The 18792-nt window shown below is 41.4% G+C and overlaps 1 protein-coding gene and 1 long non-coding RNA gene across 9 annotated transcripts; both read left to right on the top strand.

Annotated features, from left to right (window-relative positions):
* The first annotated feature begins 4631 nt into the window (after positions 1–4631).
* On the top strand, positions 4632–6639 carry LOC116364615 (uncharacterized). The gene is made up of 2 exons (XR_004208018.1): positions 4632–5053; positions 6444–6639. It is a non-coding gene; the product is annotated as an uncharacterized LOC116364615 (long non-coding RNA).
* Positions 6640–6950: 311 nt separating this feature from the next.
* LOC116352799 (uncharacterized) lies at positions 6951–18687 on the top strand. 8 transcript variants are annotated; one of them, XR_004208020.1, is made up of 11 exons: positions 8156–8544; positions 8712–8805; positions 9940–9987; positions 10380–10491; positions 10631–10692; positions 10786–10855; positions 17381–17598; positions 17705–17761; positions 17866–17940; positions 18065–18230; positions 18638–18687. XR_004208020.1 is itself a non-coding variant. In XM_031817640.1 (8 exons), exons 5-8 carry the CDS (start codon positions 10671–10673, stop codon positions 12866–12868), a joined length of 537 nt encoding a protein of 178 aa, XP_031673500.1. In that variant the 5' UTR covers positions 8156–8544; positions 8712–8805; positions 9940–9987; positions 10380–10491; positions 10631–10670; the 3' UTR covers positions 12869–12883. The 8 variants fall into 8 exon arrangements, 6 of the variants coding, with proteins under 6 accessions (XP_031673498.1, XP_031673500.1, XP_031673497.1 ...); XR_004208019.1 differs by lacking the exon at positions 18638–18687 and adding an exon at positions 18350–18418; XM_031817640.1 differs by lacking the exons at positions 17381–17598; positions 17705–17761; positions 17866–17940; positions 18065–18230; positions 18638–18687 and adding exons at positions 11021–11132; positions 12536–12883.
* Positions 18688–18792: the final 105 nt, after the last annotated feature.

Here is an 18792-nt window from a genome sequence, read left to right as displayed (position 1 = left end):
AGGCCATCCTGGAGGTCATCATCCCTGCAATTTTCCGTTTTGTACGGATATACAGCCATGTGTCTCCAGTATCCGGCAAGTCTCTGACAGAATCAGAGAGATCCTCTAGCACAAACCTGAAGGTTCGCAAGAGAGGCAGCAGCAAATCCTCAAGGTGTTGCACGGCCAAATCAAGCTCCTCACGTAATGGGTATGTTCAGTCATTCCTAAAGAAACCGGTTTCACCTAACTATTCATAACCCATTTTGTGAAAATATGTTTTGTTATCTGTATAACAGTTTACTCTTAATGACCAGTTTAACTGATTACTGAATGATGTATTAATGTCACTACCGTGTCTACTATTGAATATGGAATGCTGTATTGTTTGCTTTGTATTCTCAAAGGTCTCAGACAGTGTTGCCAAATACTCAGGGAGATGGTGAGTCTATATCATCTGAGCCACTCAGGGACTTTTTTGGGATTACTGAGGACAGTCTCCTCACTGGTGTCCAGGATTCCTTCAAAGAGTCGCTGAACAATGTCCTCTGTATCCAAAGAGAGGACCAGGTAGACACTCAAAGTCTATCCCGGGTTATTGTTGGAGAAGTGTCAAAGAAGGTCAATTCCATAATCTCTGTGGCCATCCAAACTCCCATCTCTGGCCGAATGTCCCCTGTTATTTTTGCCAGTGGTGGTGTCTCCAGAACCAAGGTTGTTGAGGAGATGGTGTCTGGCGTTTCCAACATACTTCAGATGTATATTAATGGGAAGAGTGTTGAGCAGATTGTTGTTCTCAGAGAGGATGGTGTTGAGGTGGATATGACACATTTAACAGGACAGGTCATGACAGCCCTCAGTGGCACTGTTTTGAACTTCAGCATTAAGGAAGAAAATGACCCCGACAAGACGGAACTGCTTTGTGTTGTTGCTGACCATATGAAGATGCTTGAAGCTTGTAAAAGTCCTGAGGAGATGCTAAAACAAGGAGAGAGCAACCTCAATATCAAAGGTGCCAAATCTAGTCTTGGTCTGTCAACACAAAGTATGGATAGACTACTCACTGAGGAGTTTCAGACCAAGGCCACTGAATCGATCCGGGAGATTGTTAAAAGATTCAGGGGTTGTACATCATGTTGTTCTGGCACTACATCATCTTGTCCAACTCCTCGGATAGGTGAGATCAGTGACCTTATGATTGACCCTGAGGCCTCTGAGTTGGTAAGTACCTTTGTTTCAGACATGGACAATCTTACCCAGTCTATCAGGGCATCCTGCTCTCCTGCACAGAGTGAGCAGATCCTTCTTGAAAACCATCAGAATAAGATCTGGTCTTACACTGTTGGCTGTTACTACGACATGAAAAATACGCTGAAGAGGATTCTTACCTGTCCAGAAAAAGGGTATCTCGCAAGTACATTTGTGGAGAGCACAAAAGATTATTTCACAATGGTTCCAACTTTGTGCCTAGACATCGGTCATTCCAGTAATGGTGAGGCTGACACATCGGACTCAATTTCTTGTAAACCACTTTTAATAACCCCCTCATCTATGAATGAACAAAAAGGACAAAGTGAGACCCCAAAACCTCTCTTGGCTCTCAAAAAGTATTTGCAAGACCAAGTCCTCCTTGACACCACAAAAGCAATTGCCAGCCAGGTTCTTGTCTTGTATAAGACTGAGGTGATGGAGAAGTTCTCATCTTCTGTTGGAGAGTGTGATTCTGAAGAGTCTCTGGAGGCCATTCTATTTGTGGATGGCATCATGTCTGACTTGAATGATTTCACCAGTTCGTGTTCCCCCTCACCATCTGAGTTGTTAGACAGTGAACAATGTCTCTCCCATCTCACTTTTCCACTTGGTCTGCAGGACAGCACCACCAACAGTGAATCTACCCTGAGTCTTCCAGTTATAAATATGAAGAAACTCTCCAGTGTGTCTTTCCAGACAAAGGCTAGAAAGGCAGTGAGCGAAGCTCTGAGATCTGTCAACCCCTTTACAAACAGCTTACTGGGAGACTCTGAAGCATCTAAATTGCTGGACACTTTTGTAACAGATGTGGAGACTATTGTTCAGTCCATGCAGGCACATCACTCTGAACATTTCAGAATTTCAAAAGTGAGCACCCTTCATGCTGCTCGTATTATATATCATAGATTTCGAGAAATGCTGAGGCGTTTCCTCACTCCCTGCCAAGACTCTGTAAAGGTCATCGATGGTGTTACACCAATACATGATGAGACTCTCAAACAGGCTCCTAGGGAAAGTTTTGATTCTCAGGTGACATGTAATAGGGATTCTCTTGAAATCCAAGCGGACCTTCAAACCTGTACCAAGGAGGTCATTAGTCAGATCCTCACTGTGTATCACTCTGAGGAATCCATGGAGGAATGCCTCTCTAGCCTAAAAGGAGATACAGAAGACCTGTCCAAGCTTTTGGATGCCGTTGTTTCTCAGATTGACGTCCTTGCCGCCTCCAAATCATATTTATCTGTTGATGACTATGCTGTCAATACACAAGACAATTTGCATGGTGAGATCAACAATGATGAGGAGGAGGCATCCTCTAGAAGTCTTAAATCCACAGACTTTGACAAACTATGTACTGATGAGTTTCAAACGAAAGCCTCACATATGGCTGGTGGGATCCTTCAATCAGGGTTAATTGGCATTGTAAATACCAGCCTTGATGGTAGAAGTGCAGACATTTGTGCAGAGTCCAGTAATGATGGTGATGATAGAGATGTCAAAATCCTTCAGAAGAGTGGAACTCCACCTTTGTTCACCTCTTCTCTGCACACCAATTCTGCAGCATCCAACATCGTCATAAGCATCACTAAAGACCTTAATAGCTTCACCCAGATCACTAAAATGTCTGATGCTTCAGTGTCTGGCCAATTAGAGAGATCCCTGTCAGCTTCAACCCTTCCTGTCAGTGTTCAGAACGGGGCCAATGTGAAAGGAAAGATCATTTGGCCAGGCACTGTAAACCTGTTCAACAATGTGTTCATCAAGGTTAAGGATTTTTTTGCCCAGCAACAACCGGTCCTCCTAGACAATGTGGTTGAGGACCCCAAACATGCCGAATCCATATACAGAACAGCTACTTCTACACAAATGACTTACAGTGAACATGAAGGCAGCCAGACCAGCATGGTAAATTATTCCAAAGCCTTAATTAGTCAGACTCTGATGACAATCCAGAGGAGAGTGTCTATGTCAGAGAGGATGAGCACCTCAGAGAAAGGCCTCTTGACTCGTTCCATCGTGGGCTCCATGTTGGAGGATGTTCACATGGTGAGAACTGATGGACACGAGATACACCGGCCATCCTCCTCAAAGTCCTCCCTGTCCATCACCTCTGCCATGACCAGAGGGTCCCAGAGTGATTTTACAAATTCTCTTCCAGGCACTCCAGTGCCCAATGAGTGGCCTGTTGAAATCTATTGTCCTATCATTAGGAGTTCAGTCATTGATATGAGTGACTCCTCAACTCATTCACAAGGGTCAACAAATTACACAAGGCAAACCATCTCTGCCATAGTTGACACTGTTATGGAGGTCATTCCAAGAGAAGATACGGAACACATAGCCACTGCAGATGATGTCACTTCTTTTACAAGAAGACTTGCGAGACTCAGCCCCAGGGACGGTCTTCAGAACTTCTCACATGAGCTCACTGACAAAGTTTATGAGCTCATAAAAAGTCACAACACCCCCCAGGCTCTTTTTGTGCCAGCTGGCAAGAGCGTGTCTGACTCTATTCTTTTGAAGCTGAAGACAGGATTGAATGCTTCTGAAGAATCCAGGGAGTTTCCATCTGACCTTGTATACTCCTTTGCTACGGAGTCAATAAAACGTCTGCTACAGCAGATTGTCTTCTGGCTTCCTCCACCATCACAAGGATCCGATTTCTGCCAAACTATCATCTCTGATGATTCTCTGCAGGAAACAAGTTGGCTTATGCCGAGCTCTTCTGCCATCTCCGTTAGTTCCTCACAGGTTTACTTTGACACAAAGAGCCTTTTCACCAATATAATGGTCGATCAGGTCATGGATACCTGTTCTGTGGCCTCCAATTCATCAGAAGAATTATCAGAGTTGATGAACATAATCAATGGGTTGTCCCCAACTGATGCTGGAACACTTGACTCTGACAGACCGGCTCTCATGACCACTTGCCGTCAGTCTAGTTCCAAATCATTGCCTAGACACTCTCTGTCTGGCAGCAGCACACACAACGGTGGAACTGTGGATATTCAAGTTTTAGGAGAGGTGGAATCTAAGATGGACAACAAAGATCTGGAGATGTCTAGTGTCTCTGTGCATCCATCAACTCCATCAGCCATGGACTCTGATACACATGCATCATTTGACTCCACTAGCAATGACGACACCTCTTTGGTACTTTTACTGATTGTTAGATTGCTGTCAATGATCACCCCTTTCACATTACTGGAATCCTCTGACATTGGTGAAACATCAAGAGTTCTCACAAAGAGGATTCTGTCTGAGTTCTGTGGCACCTCAGGCCTTGAACCAACTCAAGCCTACCCCCAGAATCTGAAAATAAAAAAGATTTTCAAGGCTGTCTACAAGGGGCTTCTTCAAGAATTTGGGTCAGAGAAGATGCTCCAGGTTGCAATGAAGTCAACGGATTATGCATTTGACGATGCCCTGGTCAAATCATTAACTAGGGAACTACTAGCTAAATGCAATGAGGCTAGCTCTTCACCTCCCTCCATGACACAGTTGTCATCACACAATGTACTTGGCAGTGACGAGGTAGGTAATTCTGGGCTTCCAACAACTTGTAGAAAGGAAAGGAAGAGAGGAAGATTCAGCGCTCTCTGTGGACTCAACCCAAAGGTACATATGTCATCAAAATACACATTTTTAAGATTATTTTTATTCATTACGTACAGTATGATGGTAAACACTGATACCCTTTGTGTGCAATTTCTCCTACTGTATAAATGACTGTTGGTTACCCAGAGTACAAAGCAGGTCAACAAGAAGAACCACTGCACTCCAACACCTTCCCAGAACCAGACTCCTGCCGTCAGTGAAACAGGTAAGTCAATACACTCAAATGTGTACTGAACAAAAATATAAACGCAACATGCAACAATTTCAAAGATTTTATTGAGTTACAGTTCATATATGGAAATCAGTCAATTGAAATACGTTCATTAGGCCCTTATCTATGGATTTCACATGACTGGGAATACAGATATGCATCTGTTCGTCACAGATACCTTAAAAAAAGGTAGGGGCGTGGATCAGAAAACCAGTCAGTATCTGGTGTGACCACCATTTCCCTCATGCAGCATGACACTTCTCCTTCGCATAGAGTTGATCAGGCTGTTGATTGTGGCCTATGGAATGTTGTCCCACTCCTCTTCAATAGCTGTGCGAAGTTGTTGAATATTGGTGGGAACTGGAACACGCTATTGTACACGTCAATCCAGAGCATCACAAACATGCTAAATGGGTGACATGTCTGGTGAGTATGCAGGCCTTTCGACATGGGGCCATGCATTACCATGTTGAAACATGAGGTGATGGCGGCGGATGAATGGCACGACAATGGGCCTAAGGATCTCGTGACGGTATCTCTGTACATTCAAATTGCCATTGATAAAATGCAATTGTATTCGTTGTCCGTAGATTATGCCTGCCCACACCATAACCCTACAGCCAACACGACGCCATATACGTGGTCTGTGGTTGTGAGGCCTGTTGGACATACTGCCAAATTCTCTAAAACGACATTGAAGGCGGCTTATGGTAAAGAAATAAACATCCAATTCTCTGGCCACAGCTCTGGTGGACATTCCTGCAGTCAGCATGCAAATTGCACGCTCCCTCAAAACAAGTCAACCAGCGTTTTTCCTTGCTCCTTTTTTTCTCAGTCTCTGTCTCTGAGACATCTGTGGCGTTGTGTGGTGTTGTAAAACTGCACATTTTAGCGTGGCCTTTTATTGCCTCCAGCACGAGTTGCACCTTTGTAATGATCATGCTTTTTAACCCACAAGAGTCTACGCCCTGTCTGTGCCGAGGCGTTTGTATCGGCCTTACTGCTATTTGCCCATACAAACACATTGAAAAACAGATTCACTACATGGAACTGAAGTGTCTGTCCTAAATCTGAGAGATATAAGAAAGTTGACGAAATATATATATATATATATATATATATATATATATATTTATTTATATGTATATATATTTTTTGCAAGTTTTTATCCCCTTCTTTTTGGCACTGAACAGTCTAAGCCCTGGGGGGGCCTATGTAACACTTCTGTGTTAAATAGGCAGATTGAGACTGCTTGGCTACCTGCCGCCCGACATTTGTAAATTATGTAGAATATTACAATTGAAATAATAATAATGCAATACTAATTATTCACACTAACTAGGGTCAGTTAAAGAAAATGTTATGTTTACATTTTTCCCCCCAGCAATTGTCAATGATCAAGAATCCTGCCGAACAGAGAGTGTATGCTCCACCAAGAAGAAACCATGGAAGCGTTTGCTCATTTCCAGGATGTTTTCAGCTATAGGCAAAGCCTTGTCCAGTCCCTTTACTTCCTGCTATAAAAAGAAGAGCACCTAATCTATATTTCAAAATAAATATTTGAAATTAACATAATTGCATTAATTCTTCATGTTGAGTGTTTTTCATTATATATTATTGGATGATATAAAGTGTAGTAGTAGTAGAAGTTGTATAGTTGACTATAGTTGACTATATACATACATTAAAAAAGAATAAGAATAGTGTGCACTTCTAGGTATAGTTGAAGTCTGATGTTTACATACACCTTAGCCAAATACATTTAAACTCAGTTTTTCACAATTCCTGATATTTAATCCTAGTAAAAAAATCCTGTCTTAGGTCAGTTAGAATCATCACTTTATTTTAAGAATGTGAAATGTCAGAATAATACTAGAGAGAATTATTTATTTCAGCTTTTATTTCTTTCATCACGTTCCCAGTGGGTCAGAAGTTTACATACACTCAATTAGTATTTGGTAGCATTGCCTTTAAATTGTTTAACTTGGGTCAAACGTTTCGGTTGGTCTTCCACAAGCTTCCCACAATAAGTTTACTGAATTTTGGCCCATTCCTCCTGACAGAGCTGGTGTAACTGAGTCAGGTTTGTAGGCCTCCTTGCTCGCACACGCTTTTTCAGTTCTGCCCACACATTTTCTATAGGATTGAAGTCAGGGCTTTGTGATGGCCACTCCAATACCTTGACTTTGTTGTCCTTAAGTCATTTTGCCACAACTTTGGAAGTATACTTGGGGTTATTGTCCATTTGGAATACCCACTTGCGACCAACATCTCAACATCTTGAGATGTTGCTTCAATATATATCAATATATCAATATATCCACATCATTTTTGTGGATATCACATCAAATAAAACTACAAATAATCTTATCTAAGTCCTTTACAATTTTAGGGGGTAAGTCAAGTGACAACGAGACATAAACCAATCTGGATAACCCTTCAGCTTTGGATAATAATACTCGACCTTATAACGAAATATCTCTCATCAACCCGAGGTTCAATTAGTTAAAGTTCAATTCAGTCCTTTGTTTTTCATCCTTGCATATAACAATTTCAATATAAGTAACCTTATCTTTAATTGGGATACCAAATACTTCCTGTAAAACACAATCCTTGAATGGAAATAAGACTGACTTACTGATATTCATTTTCAAACCGGAAACTAAGGAAAAGTCTTCAATACAGGAAACTGCTTTAGAAACCTCATTCCTGTCTCTTAAAAATATTACGATTCGCCTAGCATTAATAGAAAAAACAGAAATGGACATTTACTATCACAGTGACTAGATGAAGAATATTAAACTTGTATACGTTTACATGAACCAGGGTCTCACAAAAAGAAAAGTTCTTACTAGTTGCAAATAAAAACAGTCCTTTGCACCACGCAAGTGGGTGACCTAAATTCTCTATATATATATTTATACAATTGCAAATAACATTGTACCATAAATTGGTAAAAAGTAATAGCCATCAAGTTAACATTAAGGGTCAGTGCGAATTTCCCTGCCATAAAATAAATATATATATAACAAAAAGTTTGGCTCACACAAACAATGCTCTTTCCTCAAGAAATATAAAGTTTTATCAGACGCAAATAAAACTCAGTCCTGCACAACTCACTTGATAAATCCAGCCACAGACGATTCTGAGCTTCTTTGTCAAATGCTGTCAGATCCTCCTTGAACCTCAGGTTGTTCTTCTTTAAATAGTCATTTTTCTTTGCACTTTTCCATGTCATGTCCCTCACTGTCCTGGAGATGAATCTCATGATCACTGGTCGTGGTGGCTGGTTGTTTTCCCCATCTCTCAGCCTACCCAGGCGGTGCACTACATCCAGAGAACCTGCAACAACATTTCGCTCCTCCTATTGCCCTGCAAATGTCTTGCTTTGATGTTCTCGTCAGATTTGTATGCTATTCCATAAATTCGAAGATTCCATCTCCGACTATACCGGTCATTCTCGTTTACCTTTTGACTCCATTTCAGTGAGTTTCTTCTCCTTCTTTGCAACCTGAATGTTCAATGTTGCGTTCTGCTGCTTCAGAGTTTTTACTTCCTCAGCACTGAAATCAATCGATTTCTTCAGGTTAACGATACTGACTGTGTTCTTTTACACCAAATTCATGATGTTATCTGTACTCTCTGATTTTAGCCGTGAGGATGCGGACGATGTTGTCCTGTAGCTGGCTCATTGATGGTTCACTTCTCAGCTTCTTTGGAAGTTGCTCCTTGGTTGGGGTATTCGGGTATGAATCGCATTCACCCCCCTTTTTTACACTGCAAACATATGAGTGAGTTTCAACAATGCCTCTTTTCTCCTTGGAAGTTTCAACATCCATTATCTCAGCAACAGTTTGGTCATGTCCTGATTACATGCTACTAGCTATGAAGACGTTAGCAGGCTAACTTAACGGCACACGCTGAAACGTTTCGATAGCTAGCTTGTTCGTTGGAAATCGTCAAAAATATGTCAATGGATTGATAAATTACAAAATTATTCATTGTATGGTTAGATATCGTTTTTTGTGAAAACGAAAAACAAATTCCAACTGCAGTCTAAAACTATAAACTTTATCAGAGAACCCTAAAATTGTTCCTCAGCTAGAAATGTTCCACCTTCTCATGTCGCCATCTTGACCATGTCACTGATTTCATGGAGCTCTCCTGCACATCATTTACTTCACAAAATGTGAAAGCCCCAGAAATAAACATTGCGAGATTGTAAATATGTGTGAGAGTCAGGGATTTGAAAGCAGACGCTTTCATCCAAAGCGATGTACTGTAATGCGTACATACATTTGACTTTTGAGTGGCCCGGGGAAATTAGACTTTTTCAAGCTTTTCTAAGCAATTTTTGTATCTCTTTCTTTGTAATACTGTATGTATTCAATCTTTTCGAATTGATCACTTCCCACTGGGCACATACATCAATTCAATGTTTATTCCACATTGGTTTAACGTAATTTAATTGGAATTACATGGATATTCTGTCACAGTGAATTTTGTAATCTGCAGTCAATTTAATTATGTTTTCATGTGCCATGATTCTGACATTTCCCATATGGTCCTCATAGGATTAGGCTACATAATTACAGTGGTGCAGTAAATGTAATCTCAATTCAATACGATGTGCATATACTGTACATATAGCCATTATAGCTATTAAACCCATGTTCAGTGACTGTAATCTGTGACGCAAGTGGCCTAATATGTTTGTGACGTTCCATGGAACCCACAGTGTTGTTTAAAACTAGATTCTGATTGGCTTGCAGGTCATTGTACAGTGTACATTATAAATGAAAACGTGCTTTTATATCAGTGTTACAGATTCACATTACCGAGCATGTCTCAACCCGTACCGCGCTTTTATCTGCCTAAAGGTATCTTCACGCACGACTGGACAGGCCTTTTGGATACGCTTGTCCAAGGTAAGGATATGTGTCAAGCTATAGCCTACTTTTAATGTTTTAGTTCCGAACTCAAATTACTCCAGTCAAGTGATTAATCATAAAAGTGAGTTGTTTTGACTGAGCAGTCCAATGACCAATGCTGTTTTTGGACTATGAGACCCTCGGATATATACTATGATGAGCCAATAACATGCATAGATTGTGCATTAGGCATTGCACAAGTTAGTGTCTAGGTCAGAATATAAAGTTGCTACTTCCGTCAACTCAAGTTACTCAAATCAAGTGATTAATCGTAAGAGTTAGTTGTTTTGACTGTCAAAACAAATAACTTTGATGGAATATTCCAAATTACTATGGCAATTATTCATCACAAATTCACAATATTACTTGTATTTCAATGATTCATCCAGGCCCAAGACATAAAGTCTCCTGAAAGCTGTGTAGTAATCATTCCATTGCTGACCCATAGGATGGTAATCACATACATGATTGGCTTCATCTAGAATCATGGATACCTTTCATGTGAGTACTCACACACAATATTTTTTTTACATACCTCAGAAGGAAGATACCTCAATATCTGGAAGCACTGTCTCGTGTACAATTGCTAATGCTATCTCTGAAATGTCTAACAAAATGTTGACTTGATCGTTTCATCAAGACCTTCTCATCAACATTGGGACAATGCAGCTATAAATAACATGGACCAATATTTTCATGGAGGTAAGCACTATATTTCTGATGGGTTTAAAGATTGTATTACATTATCTTACCATAGATATTTTTCCTCTATTTTGGCTCCTGTTCCTCCAACAGTGAGCAAGACCTGCCAGCAGAGCTCACTGGAGCAGGGAGACATGCCGTCATCCTTTTGGCGCCTGACAAAGTACACTTTTTCTCTTCTAAATAACACTATTGTAACATCTTCTGAACAAAGTTACATTCCTAATAAGATTGGTGTTAAGTGAGAAAGAATCCTAAAGATGGTCCAATGGGCATGGTCTGAAGCCTCTTCCCATCTCAGTGTGTTGAACCACCTGATTTCTTGCAGGCTTGAGATTCAGATCCTGCTGAACGATGTTAAGCATTCGATTAACCACATGCAGGGGACGCTGAACACCATGCAGGGGCAGTGTATTGAGTTGCAGACTGCCATGTCTAAGGTAGTGTCAGATGAGTCTCAGATACAGAAGAATAAGTCTATGATGGTATGGTGATAATGATTGAGATGGTGATTATAATAATGATGACTAGCGGTACCCCACCCTAAGGGCAGTAAATCATTGGATCTGATTAATTAAATTCAATGCAATTCAATCTTTGAGGACTGCAACCATAGAAATACAATGACTTTACACTAATAATAAGCTATTGTCAACTTGCCGTCAATGCTTATCTTGCTCATTGCTCACTGTCAATTGCTGACTGTTACCCTATGAGTGCAACTATTATTGATTTCTCACAGAAAAATTATTTGGTTGCAAATGTACCTGGGGCCATGTAAATAATTGTTAGGCTACTCATTTTGAATCCACCGGTGGCAACTTGTGTGACCATAAAAGTCTGTGCGACTTGGCACAGTAAAATAATTTGGTTACTGCCTGCCCTACATCATAGAAGGCACTTCAAGTCGAACTAGGACATTTTGACATTTCTGACTCACTAACTCGTCATGGAATGACTAACTCGTCATGGAAAGTTTCCCACTTGTGAAGTATTAGAATCAACCAGTAGGAAGCTCTACGCTAATAACTTACATTCATTTTAACTCTGAGGTTCCAAGTTTCCGATGGCATGTGAATGAGTCAATAATTGCTATGGTCATTTTGAATGTTCAGTCAGTGAGCATTATGTGTAATTGTCCTACATACTTACATCAAATACTTTATGATAGCATCATCTCCTGTAGTAACAGTGCCATTCCAAACACAATAAATGTAAAAATGAACAAAGATACAAAATATTGCTAAAGTGAAGAAAATCAGCTCAAAATTGTAGGAGGAAATGCCCCTGCAGCAGGGAGGCTTACGGTATTATAATATATTGTAGATAACATTAATATAATTTGTGTATTTACAATATCAGTACACATACAAATGAAAGTATATGCTAGGGAATGATCTACACTGAGTGAACAAAACATTAAGAACACCTTCCTATTGATGCCCCACCCTTGGTGGTGGACCATTGTTGATACTCAGGGAAAACTATTGAGCTGAAAAACCCAACAGCTTCTGGCACCTACTACCATACTCTGTTCAAAGGGACTTAAATGTTTGGTCTTGCCCATTCACCCTCTGAATGACACACATACACAATCCATGTCTCAATTGTCTAAAAGTCCATCTTTAACCTGTCTCCTCCCCTTCATCTACACTGAGAAGAAGATTTAACAATTAACATCAATAAGGGATTATAGCTTTCACCTGATTAGTCTGTGTCACAGAAAGAGAAGGTGTTCTTAATAATGTTTAATACACTCAGTGTACTATGTGTCAATGATGCTATAGATTCCAAGTGGTTGATTTTTTAGGGAATGACTATATGCTCTATTTTATACCTGCAGTTCATCACAGCAGCTGATGTTGCTGTACAGAGGAAGGAGATCCTCCGAGCATCAGGCCTCATCCCTGAACAAAAGGAGTTGATCCTCCTCATGGCCAGTATCACTGCGCAGAGGAAGGGAATCGTCCCAATGTCCAGTGTCCCTGCACACAGGGAGGGGATCCTCCTCACAGCCAGTGTCCCTGTGAAGAATGGAAACAATCATCCACAACCACCTCCCATCATCCCCATGGTGGCACCACTGTGGAAATGGGATGGTGGTCCGATAGTCCAGGATTATGAGGAAAAATTGGCCCTCTTTCTGGGACTCACCCACAAACAGGACCAAGCCTGACCTGCTGAGGAGTGACGGACTCCATCCTAGCTGGAGGGGTGCTCTCATCTTATCTACCAACATAGACAGGGCTCTAACTCCTCTAGCTCCACAATGAAATAGGGTGCAGGCCAGGCAGCAGGCTGTTAGCCAGCCTGCCAGCATAGTGGAGTCTGCCACTAGCACAGTCAGTGTAGTCAGCTCAGCTATCACCATTGAGACCGTGTCTGTGCCTCGACCTAGGTTGGGCAAAACTAAACATGGCGGTGTTCGCCTTAGCAATCTCACTAGGATAAAGACTACCTCCATTCCTGTCATTATTGAAAGAGATCATGATACCTCACATCTCAAAATAGGGCTACTTAATGTTAGATCCCTTACTTCAAAGGCAATTATAGTCAATGAACTAATTACTGATCATAATCTTGATGTGATTGGCCTGACTGAAACATGGCTTAAGCCTGATGAATTTACTGTGTTAAATGAGGCCTCACCTCCTGGCTACACTAGTGACCATATCCCCCGTGCATCCCGCAAAGGCGGAGGTGTTGCTAACATTTACGATAGCAAATTTCAATTTACAAAAAAAAAGACGTTTTCGTCTTTTGAGCTTCTAGTCATGAAATCTATGCAGCCTACTCAATCACTTTTTATAGCTACTGTTTACAGGCCTCCTGGGCCATATACAGCGTTCCTCACTGAGTTCCCTGAATTCCTATCGGACCTTGTAGTCATAGCAGATAATATTCTAATCTTTGGTGACTTTAATATTCAAATGGAAAAGTCCACAGACCCACTCCAAAAAGCTTTCGGAGCCATCATCGACTCAGTGGGTTTTGTCCAACATGTCTCTGGACCCACTCACTGTCACAGTCATACGCTGGACCTAGTTTTGTCCCATGGAATAAATGTTGTGGATCTTAATGTTTTTCCTCATAATCCTGGACTATCGGACCACCATTTTATTACGTTTGCAATTGCAACAAATAATCTGCTCAGACCCCAACCAAGGAACATCAAAAGTCGTGCTATAAATTCACAGACAACACAAAGATTCCTTGATGTCCTTCCAGATTCCCTCTGTCTACCCAAGGACGCCAGAGGACAAAATCAGTTAACCACCTAACTGAGGAACTCAATTTAACCTTGCACAATACCCTAGATGCAGTTGCACCCCTAAAAACTAAAAACATTTCTCATAAGAAACTAGCTCCCTGGTACACAGAAAATACCCGAGCTCTGAAGCAAGCTTCCAGAAAATTGGAACGGAAATGGCGCCACACCAAACTGGAAGTCTTCCGACTAGCTTGGAAAGACAGTACCATGCAGTACCGAAGAGCCCTTACTGCTGCTCGATCATCCTATTTTTCTAACTTAATTGAGGAAAATAAGAACAATCCGAAATTCCTTTTTGATACTGTCGCAAAGCTAACTAAAAAGCAGCATTCCCCAAGAGAGGATGACTTTCACTTTAGCAGTGATAAATTCATGAACTTCTTTGAGGAAAAGATTATGATTATTAGAAAGCAAATTACGGACTCCTCTTTAAATCTGTGTATTCCTTCAAAGCTCAGTTGTCCTGAGTCTGCACAACTCTCCCAGGACCTAGGATCAAGAGAGACGCTCAAGTGTTTTAGTACTATATCTCTTGACACAATGATGAAAATAATCATGGCCTCTAAACCTTCAAGCTGCATACTGGACCCTATTCCAACTAAACTACTGAAAGAGCTGCTTCCTGTGCTTGGCCCTCCTATGTTGAACATAATAAACGGCTCTCTATCCACCGGATGTGTACCAAACTCACTAAAAGTGGCAGTAATAAAGCCTCTCTTGAAAAAGCCAAACCTTGACCCACAAAATATAAAAAACTATCGGCCTATATCGAATCTTCCATTCCTCTCAAAAATTTTAGAAAAGGCTGTTGCGCAGCAACTTACTGCCTTCCTGAAGACAAACAATGTATACGAAATGCTTCAGTCTGGTTTTAGACCCCATCATAGCACTGAGACAGCACTTGTGAAGGTGGTAAATGACATTTTAATGGCATCGGACCGAGGCTCTGCATCTGTCCTCGTGCTCCTAGTACTTAGTGCTTCTTTTGATACCATCAATCACCACATTCTTTTGGAGAGATTGGAAACCCAAATTGGTTTACACGGACATGTTCTGGCCTGGTTTAGATCTTATCTGTCAGAAAGATATCAATTTGTCTCTGTGAATGGTTTGTCCTCTGACAAATCAACTGTACATTTCGGTGTTCCTCAAGGTTCCGTTTTAGGACCACTATTGTTTTCACTATATATTTTACCTCTTGGGGATGTTATTCGAAAACATAATGTTAACTTTCACTGCTATGCGGATGACACAAAGCTGTACATTTCAATGAAACATGGTGAAGCCCCAAAATTGCCCTTGCTAGAAGCATGTGTTTCAGACATAAGGAAGTGGATGGCTGCAAACTTTCTACTTTTAAACTCAGACAAAACAGAGATGCTTGTTCTAGGTCCCAAGAAACAAAGAGATCTTCTGTTGAATCTGACAATTAATCTTAATGGTTGTACAGTCGTCTCAAATAAAACTGTAAAGGACCTTGGCGTTACTCTGGACCCTGATCTCTCTTTTGAAGAACATATCAAGACCATTTCAAGGACAGCTTTTTTACATCTACGTAACATTGCAAAAATCAGAAACCTTCTGTCCAAAAATGATGCAGAAAAATTCATCCATGCTTTTGTCACTTCTAGGTTAGACTACTGCAATGCTCTACTTTCCGGCTACCCGGATAAAGCACTAAATAAATTTCAGTTGGTGCTAAATACAGCTGCTAGAATCCTGACTAGAACCAAAAAATTGGATCATATTACTCCAGTGCTAGCCTCTCTACACTGGCTTCCTGTCAAAGCAAGGGCTGATTTCAAGGTTTTACTGCTAACCTACAAAGCATTACATGGGCTTGCTCCTACCTATCTCTCTGATTTGGTCCTGCCGTACATACCTACACGTACGCTACGGTCACAAGACGCAGGCCTCCTAATTGTCCCTAGAATTTCTAAGCAAACAGCTGGAGGCAGGGCTTTCTCCTATAGAGCTCCATTTTTATGGAACGGTCTGCCTACCCATGTCAGAGACGCAAACTCGGTCTCAACCTTTAAGTCTTTACTGAAGACTCATCTCTTCAGTGGGTCATATGATTGAGTGTAGTCTGGCCCAGGAGTGGGAAGGTGAACAGAAAGGCTCTGGAGCAACGAACCGCCCTTGCTGTCTCTGCCTGGCCGGTTCCCCTCTTTCCACTGGGATTCTCTGCCTCTAACCCTATTACAGGGGCTGAGTCACTGGCTTACTGTGGCTCTCTCATGCCGTCCCTGGAAGGGGTGCGTCACCTGAGTGGGTTGATTCACTGATGTGGTCATCCTGTCTGGGTTGGCGCCCCCCCCTTGGGTTGTGCCATGGCAGAGATCTTTGTGGGCTATACTCAGCCTTGTCTCAGGATGGTAAGTTGGTGGTTGAAGATATCCCTCTAGTGGTGTGGGGGCTGTGCTTTGGCAAAGTGGGTGGGGTTATATCCTTCCTGTTTGGCCCTGTCCGGGGTGTCCTCGGATGGGGCCACAGTGTCTCCTGACCCCTCCTTGTCTCAGCCTCCAGTATTTATGCTTGCAGTAGTTTAGTTGTCGGTCAGTTTGTTATATCTGGAGTACTTCTCCTGTCCTATTTGGTGTCCTGTGTGAATCTAAGTGTGCGTTCTCTAATTCTCTCCTTCTCTCTTTCTTCTCTCTCTCGGAGGACCTGAGCCCTAGGACCATGCCCTAGGACTACCTGACATGATGACTCCTGCTGTCCCCAGTCCATCTGACCGTGCTGCTGCTCCAGTTTTCAACTGTTCTGCCTTATTATTATACGACCATGCTGGTCATTTATGAACATTTGAACATCTTGGCCATGTTCTGTTATAATCTCCACCCGGCCACAGCCAGAAGAGGACTGGCCACCCCACATAGCCTGGTTCCTCTCTAGGTTCTTCCTAGGTTTTGGCCTTTCTAGGGAGTTTTCCTAGCCCACCGTGCTTCTACACCTGCATTGCTTGCTGTTGGGGTTTTAGGCTGGGTTTCTGTACATCACTTTGAGATATCAGCTGCTGTACGAAGGGCTATATAAATAAATTTGATTTGATTTGATTTGGATGGTGGAGCGTGTACTCCACCTGTGGATTTCTATTCCAAGAGAAGAGGTCACTTAAACGTACTAATTAGTAAAGAAATTACCATTGTGATAGCGTGATGATGTGACTATTTTATGCAGAAATAGTTTGGCGATTGGTCACATTTGTAAGCCCTCACATAATATGCAGGGAATTGTTGATTTTGCAAAAAACAATGCGATGAGAGTACTGGAGTAAACTCCCAGTAATCCCTGTGACTGCGTGTAGGTTAAGATTGGGTTGTATCAGAGTATCAGACATTCCTACCTGTCAGCTAGTAATTGTTCTGTCTGGTGACATGATCAGAGTGGCCTGACTTCTTCCACTTATTACAGATGTCCGACTTAGATATGTTGAGCATCCTGCTATGATGTCCATTACCAAGCCGGAACACTCCGAGGCCAACCCTCAGTGCCAGACTGGCAGCCGGCCGGTGGCTGAGCCCGAGACCACTGCTGTTCACAATAACAGTGGAGGCTGGCTCAGCTGGGTCTTTGGGAGTGGAAGAGTTAATAAGAAGGAGGTTCATCTACCTGAGGACAAAGACAGATCTGTAAGGAACTGGTTATTAACACTATATTCTATGTAGAGACAATTGAGTGGATTAAAATTTGTAAAAATTGTGGCTTGCTTCACATTGCTAATATCTTCTTCCTCAGATTGTCTGGGATCCAACTCTGCACAGATGGGTTAACAAAACTGAGCCCAATGCTGAGGTACACACTTAAATTCAATGAAATTAAAAACAGTGGACAACCATTGTATTTCAACTGTGATAATATTACTAACAATTTGGGAAATGTGTTGATGTGTTTTACAGAACAAGTGTGTACAACCACCTCCACGAATGGGGACATATGGATATCAGGAGAACACTGGCAGTGTCCCCAAAGGAGTGAGTCCTTACTCTATGAAAGCAAGTGAATATTGCTTTAGAATACATGTGGTTTAACCAAGACCGTGTCAGCCGATCATAGATGTCCCTGGTGGTCTCCTGCTAACACCTTTCCCACTACCAGCAGGTCTATGGGGCAGCAGATACCCTACAATGCATTACAATGATGAGACCAACTCAAAGCCTTGGGCCTGGACTGCTTCCTAGACAGCTCTCTGGCTTGCTCCCTCCTTCACACTTTGACCTCATGGCACCAATGGTTGTACCACCTGACACTCTACCCTACTGAGGTATGTTTTGGAAAATCCTTCCAAATTGTATCCATTCATCATTAAATGAGATTTTACTTTAACATAGCAAATGACTGAAGTAGCAAGGATGTTATCTAATTTTTATTTTTGTCCAACAGGCCATTTGCCCAGATTGGATTTGCAATACATAGATTTTTTCAGCATTAAAAAACTTCAGCATTAAAAATTATTAAAAGATGATCTTTTAATGAATCTCTCCTTTGTGTCCTCATGTTCACATTAATCTGATGTGTTATATCATCATTTACAATGCGTATTGCTTCTGCATTGCTTTACGTTACAGAAAAGTATATACACTGCTCAAAAAATAAAGGGAAACACTAAAATAACACATCCTAGATCTGAATGAATGAAATATTCTTATTAAATACTTTTTCTTTTCATAGTTGAATGTGCTGACAACAAAATCACACAAAAATGAACAATGGAAATCAAATGTATCAACCCATGGAGGTCTGGATTTGGAGTCACACTCAAAATTAAAGTGGAAAAACCACACTACAGCTGATCAACTTTGTCCTTAAAACAAGTCAAAATGAGG

This window comes from Oncorhynchus kisutch, unplaced genomic scaffold (assembly GCF_002021735.2).
Source record: "Oncorhynchus kisutch isolate 150728-3 unplaced genomic scaffold, Okis_V2 scaffold1105, whole genome shotgun sequence".
NCBI classification, from domain to species: Eukaryota; Metazoa; Chordata; class Actinopteri; order Salmoniformes; family Salmonidae; genus Oncorhynchus; species Oncorhynchus kisutch.
Note: the sequence above shows the minus strand (reverse complement) of the source record. Positions and strands in the feature narration are given on the sequence as shown.

Excerpts from the sequence above, each read along its gene's own strand:
- LOC116352799 (XM_031817638.1), top strand. The coding sequence starts at position 8,720 with ATGCGGACGATGTTGTCCTGTAGCTGGCTCATTGATGGTTCACTTCTC. Across the intron at positions 9,988-10,438 it reads TTTGGATACGCTTGTCCAAG|GATGGTAATCACATACATGA; the intron begins GTAAGGATATGT and ends GCTGACCCATAG. Across the intron at positions 10,693-10,785 it reads GGACCAATATTTTCATGGAG|TGAGCAAGACCTGCCAGCAG; the intron begins GTAAGCACTATA and ends TTCCTCCAACAG.